Below are 18,011 nucleotides of genomic sequence, written 5' to 3'. Positions count from 1 at the left end.
AGATGAGTAACTGAAGTTAATTATGGATATTAAGCTGTTTGCTGCGCCTGCTTAACCCTTGTTCTGCTCCTAGCCTCCACCTCCCCACACCCACACCCACCCGCGTTACTGCTGCCCAAACACCTACATCTGAGATGCGTCGCGAGCTTGTAAATATTGCTCTTTCTAATCCCATTTGATAGAACTGGTTTAAATCAGAGCGCAGACTCCCGTCTTTCGCGACTAATTAAACCACAAAATTTCTTCCAACTATAAATGGTACAGATGGATGTTTTGTTAATGAGTATAGACTCTGAGATTTGCAATTGAAAATGACAGATGACATAAATCAGCATTTTATTCTAACTTGAAGTAAATCAGCATTTTGTTCTAACTTGAAGAAACTAGAAGAAAACAGTTCACCAAGTAGCCGAAGTTCAGAAGCCTGTCTATCACCTATCAAGAGCAATTTAAATTGAACGTACCGATGCAGTTGGTGTTATCGGCAGATTCGTAACCAGTTTCACAAGAGCAACTGTATGTGGCCGGTAAGTTTGAACAAACTGAATTTGTTCCGCAAACGGCTGGGCTTTGCAAACATTCGTCAATGTCTATAGAGGTAAAAACAAGTATTTATGAGAAACAAACGAGAAAAGTTTCTTAATATAAAAATATTTTCTTCGATGAAGTCTAAAAAATTATTCCAGGTGACGGGTTTTGGAAACACTAATTTTGAGTTAAATAGTACTATAGTACCTGTGCAGTCATCTGAAATGCCGCTCAATGTTTCATAGCCGCCATGACAAGCACACGAATAGCTTCCAACATTGTCAGTGCAGTCCGAATTAAGGCCACAAATTTGACCAGGCAAGCCACATTCATCAATATCTAAGAAAAATGGTTTTTTTTTCAATAGTGCACCCAAAAGTCTGCTGATAAGTTTTCAATACTTTTTCTCAAGTCTCAAAAAACATATTTTTAATTAGAGTCATAATCAAAATTTCTCCAAATTAATCAACTTGAAATCTAAAAATTTGCAAATTCCACACAGTTTAAGTGCGGAACCCAAAACAGACCAATGATTGAACCAGTGCACTAAGAAAAAATGTTTTAAAATGGGCATTGATTAACAAAACAATGTTACTAGTAAAACCGGAAGTATCTACAAAATCAAATCCTTCTACCTGTTCTGTTCATTTGGTGGACCACAAAGCCGCGGATATATTCAGAATTGTCTTACTTGTACAATCTGTGTTGCTTCCATCCAAACTCTCGTATCCTGTTTCACATTCACACGCGTAAGAACCTTCAATATTGTTGCAATTTGCGTTTGAGCCGCATAGGCTTGGGCTGTTGGTACATTCGTTGATATCTAAGCAATAAATATACCGTACGAAAACTGCCTCTAATTGGATAAAAGAAAATTAAAATGCTAATAACACTAGAGGAAAAGTTCTGACTAACCAACACAATCTTCATGAGATCCTGACGGGGATTCAAATCCAGTCTGGCAATTGCAACTATAAGAACCCACCAAGTTTACACAGTCCGAGTATGATCCACAAAAGTTACTATCACACTCATTTATGTCTAAGAATTACCATATTACAAACAAAACTTGAGTTCAAAATAACTAAATCAATTTGAAGGTACTCAATTTACCCTGACAATCATTGTGCATAGTATTTGCCGAAAAGTAGCCAGAAGCACACGAGCATGCATATGTGCCAACTGAATTTGAACATGTCGATTGGCTTCCACAGATATTGGGAGTGGCAGTGCATTCGTCAATATCTCAAAACAGTCTGATTGTCAGTTCATTTGAATTCTAACATCATTTCAAGTTCTCAATGGAGATGAGTAATTGAAATTAATTATGGATATTAAGCTGTTTGCTGCGCCTGCTTAACCCTTGTTCTGCTCCTAGCCTCCACCTCCCCACACCCACACCCACCCGCGTTACTGCTGCCCAAACACCTACATCTGAGATGCGTCGCGAGCTTGTAAATATTGCTCTTTCTAATCCCATTTGATAGAACTGGTTTAAATCAGAGCGCAGACTCCCGTCTTTCGCGACTAATTAAACCACAAAATTTCTTCCAACTATAAATGGTACAGATGGATGTTTTGTTAATGAGTATAGACTCTGAGATTTGCAATTGAAAATGACAGATGACATAAATCAGCATTTTATTCTAACTTGAAGTAAATCAGCATTTTGTTCTAACTTGAAGAAACTAGAAGAAAACAGTTCACCAAGTAGCCGAAGTTCAGAAGCCTGTCTATCACCTATCAAGAGCAATTTAAATTGAACGTACCGATGCAGTTGGTGTTATCGGCAGATTCGTAACCAGTTTCACAAGAGCAACTGTATGTGGCCGGTAAGTTTGAACAAACTGAATTTGTTCCGCAAACGGCTGGGCTTTGCAAACATTCGTCAATGTCTATAGAGGTAAAAACAAGTATTTATGAGAAACAAACGAGAAAAGTTTCTTAATATAAAAATATTTTCTTCGATGAAGTCTAAAAAATTATTCCAGGTGACGGGTTTTGGAAACACTAATTTTGAGTTAAATAGTACTATAGTACCTGTGCAGTCATCTGAAATGCCGCTCAATGTTTCATAGCCGCCATGACAAGCACACGAATAGCTTCCAACATTGTCAGTGCAGTCCGAATTAAGGCCACAAATTTGACCAGGCAAGCCACATTCATCAATATCTAAGAAAAATGGTTTTTTTTTCAATAGTGCACCCAAAAGTCTGCTGATAAGTTTTCAATACTTTTTCTCAAGTCTCAAAAAACATATTTTTAATTAGAGTCATAATCAAAATTTCTCCAAATTAATCAACTTGAAATCTAAAAATTTGCAAATTCCACACAGTTTAAGTGCGGAACCCAAAACAGACCAATGATTGAACCAGTGCACTAAGAAAAAATGTTTTAAAATGGGCATTGATTAACAAAACAATGTTACTAGTAAAACCGGAAGTATCTACAAAATCAAATCCTTCTACCTGTTCTGTTCATTTGGTGGACCACAAAGCCGCGGATATATTCAGAATTGTCTTACTTGTACAATCTGTGTTGCTTCCATCCAAACTCTCGTATCCTGTTTCACATTCACACGCGTAAGAACCTTCAATATTGTTGCAATTTGCGTTTGAGCCGCATAGGCTTGGGCTGTTGGTACATTCGTTGATATCTAAGCAATAAATATACCGTACGAAAACTGCCTCTAATTGGATAAAAGAAAATTAAAATGCTAATAACACTAGAGGAAAAGTTCTGACTAACCAACACAATCTTCATGAGATCCTGACGGGGATTCAAATCCAGTCTGGCAATTGCAACTATAAGAACCCACCAAGTTTACACAGTCCGAGTATGATCCACAAAAGTTACTATCACACTCATTTATGTCTAAGAATTACCATATTACAAACAAAACTTGAGTTCAAAATAACTAAATCAATTTGAAGGTACTCAATTTACCCTGACAATCATTGTGCATAGTATTTGCCGAAAAGTAGCCAGAAGCACACGAGCATGCATATGTGCCAACTGAATTTGAACATGTCGATTGGCTTCCACAGATATTGGGAGTGGCAGTGCATTCGTCAATATCTCAAAACAGTCTGATTGTCAGTTCATTTGAATTCTAACATCATTTCAAGTTCTCAATGGAGATGAGTAATTGAAATTAATTATGGATATTAAGCTGTTTGCTGCGCCTGCTTAACCCTTGTTCTGCTCCTAGCCTCCACCTCCCCACACCCACACCCACCCGCGTTACTGCTGCCCAAACACCTACATCTGAGATGCGTCGCGAGCTTGTAAATATTGCTCTTTCTAATCCCATTTGATAGAACTGGTTTAAATCAGAGCGCAGACTCCCGTCTTTCGCGACTAATTAAACCACAAAATCTTTCGCGACTAATTAAACCACAAAATTTCTTCCAACTCTAAATGGTACAGATGGATGTTTTGTTAATGAGTATAAAGTCTGAGATTTGCAATTGAAAATGACAGATGACATAAATCAGCATTTTATTCTAACTTGAAGTAAATCAGCATTTTGTTCTAACTTGAAGAAACTAGAAGAAAACAGTTCAACAAGTAGCCGAAGTTCAGAAGCCTGTCTATCACCTATCAAGAGCAATTTAAATTGAACGTACCGATGCAGTTGGTGTTATCGGCAGATTCGTAACCAGTTTCACAAGAGCAACTGTATGTGGCCGGTAAGTTTGAACAAACTGAATTTGTTCCGCAAACGGCTGGGCTTTGCAAACATTCGTCAATGTCTATAGAGGTAAAAACAAGTATTTATGAGAAACAAACGAGAAAAGTTTCTTATTATAAAAATATTTTCTTCGATGAAGTCTAAAAAATTATTCCAGGTGACGGGTTTTGGAAACACTGATTTTGAGTTAAATAGTACTATAGTACCTGTGCAGTCATCTGAAATGCCGCTCAATGTTTCATAGCCGCCATGACAAGCACACGAATAGCTTCCAACATTGTCAGTGCAGTCCGAATTAAGGCCACAAATTTGACCAGGCAAGCCACATTCGTTAATATCTAAGAAAAATGGTTTTTTTTTCAATAGTGCACCCAAAAGTCTGCTGATAAGTTTTCAATACTTTTTCTCAAGTCTCAAAAAACATATTTTTAATTAGAGTCACAAATAATCATTAATCAACTTGAAATCTAAAAATTTGCAAATTCCACACAGTTTAAGTGCGGAACCCAAAACAGACCAATGATTGAACCAGTGCACTAAGAAAAAATGTTTTAAAATGGGCATTGATTAACAAAACAATGTTACTAGTAAAACCGGAAGTATCTACAAAATCAAATCCTTCTACCTGTTCTGTTCATTTGGTGGACCACAAAGCCGCGGATATATTCAGAATTGTCTTACTTGTACAATCTGTGTTGCTTCCATCCAAACTCTCGTATCCTGTTTCACATTCACACGCGTAAGAACCTTCAATATTGTTGCAATTTGCGTTTAAGCCGCATAGGCTTGGGCTGTTGGTACATTCGTCGATATCTAAGCAATTACGAAAACTGCCTCTAATTGGATAAAAGAAAAATAAAATGCTAATAACACTAGAGGAAAAGTTCTGACTAACCAACACAATCTTCATGAGATCCTGACGGGGATTCAAATCCAGTCTGGCAATTGCAACTATAAGAACCCACCAAGTTCACACAGTCCGAGTATGATCCACAAAAGTTACTATCACACTCATTTATGTCTAAGAATTACCATATTACAAACAAAACTTGAGTTCAAAATAACTAAATCAATTTGAAAGTACTCAATTTACCCTGACAATCATTGTGCATAGTATTTGCCGAAAAGTAGCCAGATGCACAAAAACAAGAGTATGAGCCGACTGAGTTTGTGCACGTTGAATCAGTTCCGCATATGTTTGCATTCACCGTACACTCGTCAGTATCTAAATAACGAAACTTAATTTGAATTTTTATGAAACTCAATTTTGATTGATTTCGTAGCCTAACAATTTGGTGAACGACCTTGAAAATCTTGTTGTTAATTGTCCTTTCTTTTAAAGTGAAAAAAATTATCCAATTTATTTTAACTATCTACAGACCTATTATCAAAAAGCTATATGCAAACAATCTTCGGTTCCGAATCTTATCTTTTCCTTTGCTTATTCAAAAAAAAATGTTTCTAATTTCGTTGCTAAATTTCGAATTTTTTTACCTGATCTTTTGCCATTATAATTTTATTTTAATTTTATTGCAAGTAAAAAATAATTTGATTAATTTTAAATGGCGTTTGATTCATTTTTTTGATTGCTTCACAAAGTTGGAAGGAACTATGGCACCGATTTTTTTTCCAATGCTTTTTGATATCAGTGTCGTGAAAAATTTTCCGAATTTTCAAATTTTCAGAGCAAATTTACAATTTTGTGTAGTTCAATTCGTACCTGTTTACACCCAATTCAATATACTGCAATTTTTATGTGTTTTACGAAAAAATAAGTGTAAATTTTTAATTTTTTTATATCATTTCGTTTAAAAAAAATTTTCTTAAAAAAATTTAAATCAGTTTTTTCTTGTTTTAATTTCTTATCAATAATTATTGAAGTTCTTCAGGAAAACCATTGAGTTGGGAATTTTTGCGCTGCTTAAACAACAACCGCATGTTTTTTCGAAAAAAAATTACTAAAAGATGGACAAGTTTCCCTAAAAAAAATTGAGTGCGTTTTTTGTACCTAGACAATTCGTGTTATCGGCAGACTCGTATCCAGTTTCACAAGAGCAAGTGTAAGTAGCCGGCACATTTGCACAGATAGAATTAGTTCCGCAGATGCTTGGACTCTGCGTACATTCGTCAATGTCTATAAAACATTCATTAGTTACACAAATAAAATAAAAAAGTTTTGATTAGTGTTGAACTCAAAATTTGGAAATCTCAAGCCATAGATGAAAAATTGGTTTCACCTGTACAGTCATCAGAGTTTCCATTTAGAGTTTCATATCCGTTATGACACGCACACGAATAACTTCCAATGTTGTCACTGCAATCAGAGGTCGAGCCACATATTGGGTTGGGTAAACTGCATTCATTTATGTCTAAATCATTGGAACTAAGCATGCGATAATATTCAAAACCCAAAAAAGAGTTCAGATTCAACAGTGAAAATTTTGAATCTGAAACATGTTTGAAAAAAAAAACGTTTGTTTGCACTGCATGCCACTGCATTACAGAAGGTATGGCTTACATGACAAAAAAAGCAGCTGAAAGAGGTTAAAAATTGAAAACTAATCATGGTACTTTTTTAAACGAAAAAAAACTGAATTAAGAAAATTTTTGATGAATTATTATTGTTTCATTATATTATTCCTTCTTAAGTAAGTAGGTCTTTCGGTTGATCATTTACAAAATGCTAGGTCTTTATTTAGCATAACTTTTACTCCGTATATGTAGAAAAACTCTGAACTTGACTTATTGAAATTAAAGGATCCAATACAAAAAATGTTATTGCATTGAAAGTACTATCGAACAATTCTTACTTGAACAATTTTTGTTGCTACCATCAAGACTTTCGTATCCTGGATCACATTCGCAGTTGAAGGATCCAACAGCATTGTTACAGTTTGAGTTAAAGCCACACAGATTTGGGCCGTTCGCACATTCGTTGATATCTACTCGCGTATCAAAATGAAACCGCTTCATTTTACAACACTAGGATTGAATAACCTCGAATTGTTGACAATTGACTAACCAATACAATCTTCATGGGACCCCGACGAAGACTCAAACCCATTTTGGCAATTGCAACTGTAAGAAGCCTCCAGATTGGCACAGTCCGAGTACGATCCACAAATGTTGGCGTCACATTCATTTATGTCTGTGCAACACTTTGTTTACATTTACAACATTTATGTCAAGAACAACACTTTGCACTTACTGAAAAACAAAAAAATCAACAACGCTCATATTTTAGTTTTAAATCTTATCAATAAGCATCAGGCGCAAAACGAACAAAATTGTCAAAACTAAACTTTTGTGGAGGCCTCGTAAATTTCCACGAGAGATTTTCAAAAGTCTTGTCAAAATTGAACTTAAAAAAGGATACCGAAGAGGACCCTTTGAAAGGTAAAGGTGTTGATTTTCTGGTAGAAGGATAATTCACACAAACCGTTCCAGGAAACTTTGTTAAATAATCTTCAGGGATGATGAAAGGTGCCTCAAAATAACCAGTAAAATGCCTCAAAAGAATTTCCTTGCAATCAATAAAAAATACAAAAAGTCGGCACAAGTTAACCAAAATTAACAACTTTTGTTTAAAATTGAAATGGTTTCTTTTTCTTACCGCCCAAAGCAACAGCAGCCATAACGAAACATTGGTATCTAATTAGAAATTGTTCTAGCTTTAGAGAGTTTTCGAGGGTTGTTTTTAAAGCTTTGTAATAGTGATGACTAACAGTAGGATACGCTATCAGTTGAACCGTTTATCTAAATTTATTGAATTCTTTTCGGATCCTGAGGTCGCTTACCAATACAGTCGTCGTGATTGGTGTTTGGCGAGTAGTATCCTCCATCACAAGCACAAGTGTAGGATCCTACATTGTCTGTGCACTGTGAATTGAGTCCACAAACTGTGTCCAGTTCAGTACACTCGTTGACGTCTGTAAAACGAAAAAAGTGAACTTAAATTAGTTGGTGTGATTTTTAGACGATAACTGAATTTGGAAGTAATTAGTCTGGCTCAGGGGCGGATCTAGGGTTTTCTCGAGGGGGGGGGGGGTGCAAATTTTCAAAAAGTCTTCGAAAATTTTTGTGTCGACTTTCTTTTTATGTTGGATCAAGTTGATTTTCCGAGCTCTGCCAAAGCACTAATAAGACCCTATTTTGGCCGAATTTCCTGGGCCGCAGTAAAAACTTTTAAAAAAAGGCCAAAAATGCGTTTTTAGACAATTTTGAAAAATTTTGACCAAAAAATTGCTTTTTTTCGGCGCGCACTCCCCCCTTAAATTTAGTATATTTTGGCGCCCAAGGCGCCTTCAGAAACATTTTGGGTCAATGAGCCAAAAATGGATATCTCAAAATAGTTTGAATGTAGACCCTTTGGGTCGGCAGGGGGTCGAATCCCTTAAAAAACCGTCTCCTACTCTAAACCATCTATCTTTCATAATGGAGGCATCTATGCTACCCTTGTGCTATTGATGTTTATTAAACTTTATGTAATTAAAAATTCCAATTGTGCAAGTCAGCTGGTAGAGTTTTGATAAGTTCACTCATTTTTTTTTGTTGAAGCAAACACACTATAAACAACCGCACTAGAGTTCCATGGATAGTAATCGATTATTTTGTCATTTTGTAGTCAGTGTCTACAAAATTACAAAAATAATCGATTAAAATCCATGAAAAACAGATTATAATCCTAATATTTTTCAAATCAAAATAATCCATTATAATCGATTACAATTGATTATAATCCATTAAGAATGGATTATAGTCATAATAATTTTTTAATCATTATAATCCATTATAATAGATTTTAATCAGTTATAATTTATTTTTGAGAATTTTGAATTTTGCAAAAAAAATTTTCAAAAACATCTCAATTCTTGTTTCGTTTTGAGAAGAAATTATGAATTTTGCAGTTTTTTTCAAAGTCATCTCATTTCCTGTTTCGTGCAATTGCTACGTATTACGTTTCATAAAATTTTATTTTTCACATGGGGATAAACTTACGTAAGCATGGGGGTGGGCGTAGGTTTAAACGCAGGGGAGTGGGGGGAGGGAATTGGGCAAATGCGGTTGGGGAGAAGTTGGGGGGTGGGAGGTTAATTTGAGTAGGTTTAGATTGCGAGTAGGCCGAGTGGAGCGCAGAAACGTTGCAAATTTTGCAAATGATTTTGCAGAAAAATGTAAAGTTTATAATTCATTGCAAAAATGATCGATTTCGCAATCCAAATCAGAAAAAAAATCCAAATAGCTTCATCTTATTATAAAACCGCGAACAAAATAAGACTTTGAAATTCACGCCGTATATCATTATTAAATCGCAGTCCGCAATACTTTCAATAAAAAATCTAGTTGCCATGACAAATGCCCCCATTCTAAAATTCTTTTTAAAACGAAACTGCTTTCCAGATAAGATTTTGCCCATTCTTTGCTCAGATAAAATACACCAATTCTTCATGTATTTCGTACATACATATCAAGGGCTAATACTTGATAGCTGACAAAATTATTTGGCAAACTTCAGCAGTTTGTAAGTAATCGTCGACGGCAAGATGGTTGCGAGTAGCTGGAAAATTAATAAATCCGCCCAAATTATAGGCACTTATTGCCTGGTAAACTTACTGTACACAACAGTAAAAAGTACTTAATTTTAAATGTTTTTTTTTCTGTCAAGGTAGCACAATTTCTTCGTTTTGGTAATTGGTAAACAACCCTTTTTGAAGGAACAAAGTTTAGCGTTTCAAATCCGGCAATCGATAATTAAACCGCGATCAATTTTAATCTTAAGTGGACACACATTAGCATTTGAAGCGAGAAAAATTGTAACTTAGAAGTTTTGATGCCAAAATAACTGACAAATTTGAAGCTGCAGACAATTTATTGCCAAATTTGGAGTGACTTTTTTTCTTAATTAGCGTCAGTAATATCCCTGTCTTTAGAAATTACGGTCAAACTATTTTCATTTTTTTTGGCACAGTTGTTCTTCGGCGGTGAAGTTCAACAATTCCGAAGTACAACAGTGCCGATAAGAAAAATGTGTTCAACAGCGCCAAAAAATGAGGCTGTTCAAAAAAGGTGAATTCTGTTTACAACTTGTTGGCATTTTGATCGAATAGTGTTTTGTTTTGCACCGAAAGCGAGAACAAAACTTGCTCAGTTTTTTTTTCAAAAAAATTTTTGACGCTGCGCTTGGAGAATTTTTGTTTGTTTAATAAGCGGCATCAATCAAAAGGGCCATTTTTGACTGTTCAACTTCTTTCGATATAAAATAATATAGAGTCAGTGATTTGGAAGCAGTAAGAATATAATTCAAAATAATTTTCGGCACTGTTGAACAACATTTTCTTTTAGGCACTGTTGTACTGCACCTCTTCGGCACTGATTAACGCCCCATTTTACTTGATGAAATCGTCTCAGTTTAAACGTAAGCATCGTAAAATATTTTTCAAAAAAACACAATTTACGGCTAAAATCTTGTTGCAATTTTTATCATTGACTTTTAAATCAGCTAACTTTTCCTCAACCGATTTGTCTGAATGCAAAATGAAAAAAAAAACAGCTTTTGGGCTGTCATTTTTATTAATTTTGTTGTGTTTTAAACTGAGTATCAGCAAAATCTAAGAAGGATAGCCTGTTACTGTGCAAGTATCACAGATGGTTCTGACGATAGTCTGAAAAAAGACTAAAAAGTCTTTTCAAATTAATGTCGTTTTTTGTGCGCAGGATGATAAAAAACTGAACAAAAAAGCAATTATACAAATTTGATACTCATAGTAAAAAAGGCCACTTGGAAAACAGTTTGTGTAGAAAATTGACTAGAAACTCAAAAAAAATTGGTAGAAAATTCACAAAGTTTCAAACAATTTTTCAAATTTTTTTGGCAGAATGTTTTTGATTCTCAAATTGGCTCTAAGAAACTCCCAAACCTAACTTTAATTGAGTAAAAAAAATTTTTTACGGTTTTTATTAAGCATAAGCAAGCTTTTGTGAGCCTGCTTATTAACTTGAATTTAGACCAAAAATCAAAAAAATTCGAAGTGGTTTTTCTTGACACTGAGAACTGTTTTTCAAAACTTTATGATATAAATCAAATCACAAATAGCGAGGTTTTAAACTGATATGTAAGGCGTTCCGTTCCAATGATTAATTATGGTATCTGATTTTGTGAAAAAAAAACGAAAACACCCGAAAACAAAGTTCGTCCATATTTTTCAAATGGTCAGAAAAATAAATAAATTTTCCTCTGCCTGAACGTTTTTATTGAAATGAATTTTTTTGTAGCTTAACCATTAAATAAAGATTGGTGAGTAATTAATTAGCCGAGAAAACGATTTTTTAAAATTTTTTTTAAAAAGGAGTGTGGACTAAAGAGTAAAACCAATCTGAATTATTTTTTTTCTGTTTTTATCAATATCCCAAAAAAAGCTTCTAAGCATAAAGTTATCAAAACTTGATTTTCTTGACTACAGGCCAAAACTGTTGCTTAAAAACTTCAAATTTTCACTGATAAAGCTCATATTTAGCCATAACCAACATTTTTTCTAGTAATATGGCCAATTTTCCACCGCTGATTAGAGGTCACGTGCTATATCTGAAAACCGAAACAACGGAATAAATGCCTCGCGCGCGACACTTCAATTCTGGGCATATGAGCAGATAGAAAACACAAACAACATTAGCATAAAATATACAAAACGCTTTTTGGAACAACAATCCTTTCGCTAAGAGAAAAACTTTATGAGCCTCATAGATGGACAAAAATGAAACAAGGTTATTTGAACGCATAAAAGCAAAAACAGTAGATAAATTGGACCTGTAGTTTCCTGGGTTAAATAGGGTTGACTAAAAGTTAATATCTTAGAATTTTTCTTATAGGAATCTTACAAAATGATAGGGACTTTTTTCCAAAGAAAGTTGTTAGATAGTGACTGTTGTTACAAGAAAGTTGTAAGATAGAAACTTTCCTACAAAAAAATTTCAAAATTTTTGCAGGTTAATTTTCGAAATACTTTGAATAACCAGTTAAAAAATTCTTCGCTGAATTTTTACATGCATGAATTTGACAAAAAAATTCTCTAATAGTTTTTATGTATTATTACGGTATAGAAATAGGGTATTGACAAAAAAGCTTTGCTTGAATTTTATTTGAATTGGATAAATGGACACTCGTCCGGTTTTTGATGTTTCTTATGAAAGAAACTGAGTTTACTTACAAGTATTGATTTTATTAGCAACAATTGTACTCTTTGGCTGTGCAAGTAGCACGGAATTTTTGGACAACAACGATTTTGAGCAAAATCATGTTAATTGGAATTTTTTAGTTGGAAATGTTAATTGGAATTTTTTTCCTTTTTCTTATCAAAAGTTTATTTTTAAATTATTTTCTACGTCATTATTGGCAGCACTGCATTCAAGTTAAAGTACAAAAAGATAAATATTTTACTCGTGGCAGAGAAGATGTAAAATCAGTCTGAAAATCAGTTGAAACCCAGTCTGAAAAGTGCAAACACTCTTCAGTGTTTTTTCGGTACTGATTGAACTTTCTTGAAATATCATTTTGGAATTAGAATCAAGACAGTTAAAGCTCGAATATGTGCCACTTTTCTTTGAGGTTGTCAAAATTGGCTAGGAAAAACCAACCTACGGCATAAATCAGCCTCTTTTTAGAAAGTGGTCAAAACATTAAGGTTGGAGGCTGATGGTTGGCAGTGCCCACCACTTAAAGAAGACATTTAGCTCACTTGTGCAGTCGGTGTGTGTGTTGTCGAGTGTTTTGTACCCGGATAGGCATGAACAGTTGAAAGAGGCTGGTATGTTGCTACAGAGAGAGTTCAATCCACAGATCGTGGCATCGTTAGCACATTCGTCAATGTCTGAAAATCGAACACTTTTTGATCTTGAGATGCAGAAATGTTCGCAATAATTAGGTTGATGTTATTTATTTATCCAAGGGAAAATAAAAAAATCATTCATAATACAACGTAACCAAATATTTTATCCTGTCTCTTAATGCTAATTTATCTAAGCACTCAAGTTGAACTAAAAATTAGGCCAACAAAAATAAATCTTTAGGTACACCATATAAAAAAATGTTCAAAAATTGATTATCGGAATTTTTAACTGAAATAAACTTTCTGGATTTTTGAGAAACTTAGCAAAAACCATATTAAATTATGTATTTTTTGTTGTGGAGCTCAAAACATTGGTATTTTGATCTCACAAAAAAATCAACGCAAGCCTGGTGTTCACCGCAAGCCTCCAAATGTGTTAATCATAAAAATGAACGCTATGCGCTTTATAACTTTTTGAGTTTTTGTGCTCTTCTTAACAAATATACGCTTCAAACTGAAAAAGCCTCATTGAAACAACAACTTAAGATTTCACGATTTATTCACTGCATTTTAAGCGAAGAAAACATAGAAAGTATTTGAAAACATAAAAAATGAGCGAGAAAAATTGCATCCCAGAAAAATTGCACCGCTTAATTAGGGGCAAATCATTGGTTAGTTTAACGAGCTGATCAGCTTGCATGTTGTGGATCCCCCTTAGGCAAATGTTGGAAAAATGAATTACTCTGTTGATAAATGGAAAAACTCAAAATATATTCGATTTTTTTAAATACCTGTGTCACAAATTGTATGACCTGCTTAGTACAAAGTTTGAGAAAAAAGTATATAAAATGACAGAATGCTTACCCTGGAAACAATTAAGTCTATGGTTACCTAGACAGTCGTCGTGGAAAGCGTTGGCTGAAGAGTATCCCGGGTGACATGAGCAGGTGTAGCTGCCCACATTGTCAGTGCAGTCGGAATTACTGCCACAAATGGGGGACCCACTCAACCCACATTCGTCAATATCTATTTACATGGAAGTAATACTTAAAAAATTTGATAAATAGCTTTCAAGAAGGGGCAATTTGGCTATAATTTACATAAGTAATGGCACACTGAGAAGTTTTTTTTAGAGACTAGCTGTAGCCTTAGGTTCAATCAGCTTAAAATATCTGAAAATGTTAGAAAAGTGTGCATGAAAATGGCCAATACTTCATTATTGAGGATCTATACCTTACAAACCTACTTTATATTCATTATACAAATCGCTTGTAATTCTTATTTAATTTTGAAATTTGAAATTATATCCTGAATTAAGATTTTTAGAAACGGTATAGGAAAAAGGGAAACTAGTTTGAACTAACTGGTGCAGTTTGTGTTTGATCCGTCCACTGACTCATAGCCGGTGTCACAGGAGCACTCGTAAGATCCATCAATGTTGTTGCAACTCGAATTACCTCCACAAATTGAGGCGTCAAGCGAACACTCATCGATGTCTACGAAAAAGATGAAAAAGTCAACATTGGACTAATTTTCTAATGATTGCGAACAAACTCTATTTGTAGTGATTTTGACATCAGTTTTAAATGTGATTTTTACCTATACAGTCTTCGTGTGTGAGTGAAGGTGATTCATATCCAGAATGGCAGCTACAGTTGTAGGAACCAATAACATTCACACAATTGGATGAGTTCCCACAGACATTTGAAGCACACTCGTCGATATCTGTCAACCATAAAATTTTGCATACATTTTAGCGTTTTTTTTTTTTTCAAAAAACAATTAAGATTTTGATCAAACTGAAATTTGTAATTCGATTTGAAAGCTGGTAGAACTAAGTAACACCGCCGAGGGTTGGATGTCTTTTTTTTTGAGTTTGTAAAGTCTCTCAGTTTGAGCTTAATGACAAGATTTATATAATACAAATATTTCAATTTTTATGGTAATTTCATATGGGCAAAATACCAAATTTTCTAGCCATAATGTTTAATTGAAGTATACCTGCACAGTCGTTATGTTGGCTGTTGGCGGAGAAGAATCCATCGAAACACTGGCACAGGTGGCTGCCAACCAGATTAGTACAAGTTGAATTGGCCAACCCGCAAGCTTGATCCACCTCAACGCATTCATCAATGTCTAAACGGACCAGATTATTCAATGTCATTCAATTTTCATACAATTTTTGAAAATACTTTTTTTCGTTCAAGTGACGGTTTTGAAGATTTCTGAACATCAAAAAAGAATACATTTCGATTTTTGGATGAAAAAATGCTATCGCACAATTTTAATTATATAAAACAGGAAAATGTTTTCAACCGATGAGATTTTCAAGTTTCTTGTTTTTTAAAAAATTACGGTTTTTTACCTAATTTTGACGGAAAATCATATTAAGATTTATATGACAAATTAGCAAAAGCAGTTATCTGTGTGTTTGTTGCTATTCAACCACTGAATTTTTTTTATGAGATAAACTTTGGTTAATGTGGGTCCAAAAACACCAAATTTCACAGCATAATTCAAAATGCTATTCATAAAAATCTCATATATGAATGAAAGAACGCTTATCATGCAAAAGAATTGTAGGGTAAAATTTAGGCCAGAAAACTGTAGAAAATTCTCATTAATAAAAATTTTGAGATCAGAAATTTTGATCAACTCAGAAAAGTTAGCTCATGTCCCAAAATGTTCGCGAAACCAAAAAAATTATCATCCAGCTCAATAAAAAGACGAAAGAATTCCTAATAGCAAAAATTCCGTCCGGTTGCTCACAAACTTGAGATAACTTTTTTTACAATTACAGTTTTGAGTAGGAGTGACTGAGGCATGAGGAAATTTTTTTCGAAATTAGGTAGCTCAAAAAAAATTATAAGCTTCAAGTTTTTAGTCGTATTTTGTATTCCAAAAAAATATTCCAAAATAGCATTCTCAGAAATTGCAAATATCATTTTGCAGACTCTTTTTTCCGGACCATAATTCAAATTCACATTTAGGCTTAAACTATCTCATTGTCAGTCGTGTGTTTTAAATGTTTTCAGCCCAATGATAGATTTTTTTGTCCCACAAAACTACCAAAGTTTTTAAAAAAACGAAGCTTTTAACAGTTGTGAAAAGTCATTTTGGTTTTGACTACAGCTTTTTGTAAATCTAAAACTGGAAACAAAAAACAAAAAAACACAAAATTTACTAGATAATTTTTGAGGTCTGATAAAAAAAATTTTATAGTCAAGCAGGCGTTATATGAAGCTCCAAAATAGAGTGTCTTAAAAACTAAGAAGCAGAAGTTTTCAACCAGTTTTCATTGAGAATTTGATAGTTTTTTTGAATTTTTTTTCAAGTCAATCAATTCAAGATCAAAAACTCTTCAATATAATGTATCATTCGATTTATTTACGTTATTTGATTTTGATTGGAAAAGAACTGAAATATATATAGCCCAATGTTAAAGATCGAAAGAGAAAAAAATGGCTAAAAAAATCAAGTTTTGTCGCAAACAAAATTTTATTTTAGATTCCTTTAGTTTTTCGAAAACACTCTTGAAATATGCATTAGAAAATTTTTCCTCTTTTGATGAGACTGAGGATAAGAACCCAGCTTCATTTGGTTAAGTTCATCATATAAATTCAATTTTGCCTCAAATTTTGTAAAATTTTCCTTTTAAAACAATGAGGACTGGGCCGATACGGATAATGAAATTAAATTAAGTGAGAAAATACAAAAAAAAACATTAGAGACTATTTCTCTTAATGATTGCAAAGGACATTATTAATCAAAAAATCTCAACCAGAAGTTTTCAATAATCTAATAAACTAAAATTTGTTGATAGAAGTCATGAATTGGATACAACTTCGGTCACATTAATACAAGCAAGTAGTTTTAGCCTAATTGTCGTAATTTTGCGCCAGAAAGCGTTCACTGTGTCAATATCTTCAAAATTTTGTTCACTCTATGCGTTTTACTCAATTTACGTCTGATATGAACATTGAAATTAACTTCAAATAATTGAGAAAGTAAAACATAAAAAAAGTCGGAACAACAACGCAGATTGTTTTTTTATTAATTGCAATGGAAAAACTAAAATGAAATTTGAAGTCAACAGAAGATAAAAATTTTCCGCTCTTTCGCTTGGAATAAAAAAATCCTATTTTTTAAAAACCTGTGCAGTCATGATGAGTGCCGTCGAGTGATTTGAATCCTTGGTGACAGTCGCAGGAGTAGGAGCCAATCAGGTTGAAGCAGTGGGAGTTGTTTCTGCAGACGTAAGGGGTCACCTCCACACATTCATCCAAATCTACACAAAATCAAACAATATCAGTGGACTTGAGAGAACCCACTTAACTTATGAGAATAGAGTTATGTTGCAACCATCACCATCTTGCAACCATCTTGCAACCATATTGCAACCATCTTGCAACCATCTTGCAACCATCTTGCAAGTCTCTTGCTTGCATCTTGCAAGATAAAGACCTTTTTAAAGACCGGATCTTACGAGATTTGGCGTTGTTCAACGTTTTTTGGATGTATTTACTGACTTTTCCTGTAAAAAAATGGGTTTGAAATTGATTTCCGATTTTTAAAAAAAAACATGAAATTTTTGTGGGTGCTCAATTTTGTGACTTGGACTTATAATTTTTCAATTTTAGCTCAGAAACAATTCGGTCACTTATTCTTATATATTCGGCAATCATTTTCAACTGTGAATTTTGACTCACAATGTAAGACTACTCTGGGTAGACCTTGCAAAGCAATCTTGTGTACCTTCACAGTCGTGGTTGTCTCCAGAGGGAGACTTGAACCCGGTCCAGCAGGAACAGAAATAGGAGCCAAATGTGTTGGAGCAGTCGGAGAAGTTGCCACATAAACCAGTTGGGTTTTCATTGTCATCCAGACACTCGTTGTCATCTTATAACAAAAAAATTATTTTTTTTTCGTAGAAAAGCCAAAGAACTGAAATGGGGCTTACTTTCGAT

At 34.1% G+C, this 18,011-nt stretch overlaps 2 protein-coding genes across 2 annotated transcripts in view; both read right to left on the bottom strand.

The window, feature by feature from the left end:
• The window catches only part of LOC134841199 (long-chain-fatty-acid--CoA ligase 4-like), a 454,776-nt gene that overhangs the window by 276,204 nt on the left and 160,561 nt on the right, over nucleotides 1–18,011 (bottom strand). The window lies entirely within an intron of this gene.
• LOC134841646 (fibrillin-2-like) overlaps nucleotides 1–18,011 on the bottom strand; it is a gene marked incomplete in the record, with an annotated part of 33,395 nt that overhangs the window by 2,403 nt on the left and 12,981 nt on the right. Inside the window, 26 exon segments of the mRNA XM_063857679.1 lie at nucleotides 736–867; nucleotides 1,220–1,351; nucleotides 1,444–1,569; nucleotides 1,642–1,773; nucleotides 2,298–2,423; nucleotides 2,569–2,700; nucleotides 3,053–3,184; nucleotides 3,277–3,402; nucleotides 3,475–3,606; nucleotides 4,158–4,283; nucleotides 4,429–4,604; nucleotides 4,870–5,035; nucleotides 5,118–5,243; nucleotides 5,316–5,447; nucleotides 6,231–6,356; nucleotides 6,460–6,591; nucleotides 7,033–7,164; nucleotides 7,245–7,370; nucleotides 8,020–8,151; nucleotides 12,955–13,086; nucleotides 13,936–14,070; nucleotides 14,409–14,540; nucleotides 14,644–14,769; nucleotides 15,046–15,180; nucleotides 17,198–17,332; nucleotides 17,800–17,943. Of these exon segments, the coding sequence (XP_063713749.1) occupies nucleotides 736–867; nucleotides 1,220–1,351; nucleotides 1,444–1,569; nucleotides 1,642–1,773; nucleotides 2,298–2,423; nucleotides 2,569–2,700; nucleotides 3,053–3,184; nucleotides 3,277–3,402; nucleotides 3,475–3,606; nucleotides 4,158–4,283; nucleotides 4,429–4,604; nucleotides 4,870–5,035; nucleotides 5,118–5,243; nucleotides 5,316–5,447; nucleotides 6,231–6,356; nucleotides 6,460–6,591; nucleotides 7,033–7,164; nucleotides 7,245–7,370; nucleotides 8,020–8,151; nucleotides 12,955–13,086; nucleotides 13,936–14,070; nucleotides 14,409–14,540; nucleotides 14,644–14,769; nucleotides 15,046–15,180; nucleotides 17,198–17,332; nucleotides 17,800–17,943 (3,483 nt within the window).

This window comes from Symsagittifera roscoffensis, chromosome 3 (assembly GCF_963678635.1).
Source record: "Symsagittifera roscoffensis chromosome 3, txSymRosc1.1, whole genome shotgun sequence".
NCBI lineage: Eukaryota > Metazoa > Xenacoelomorpha > Acoela > Convolutidae > Symsagittifera > Symsagittifera roscoffensis.
This window is presented reverse-complemented; position numbering and strand designations above follow the sequence as displayed.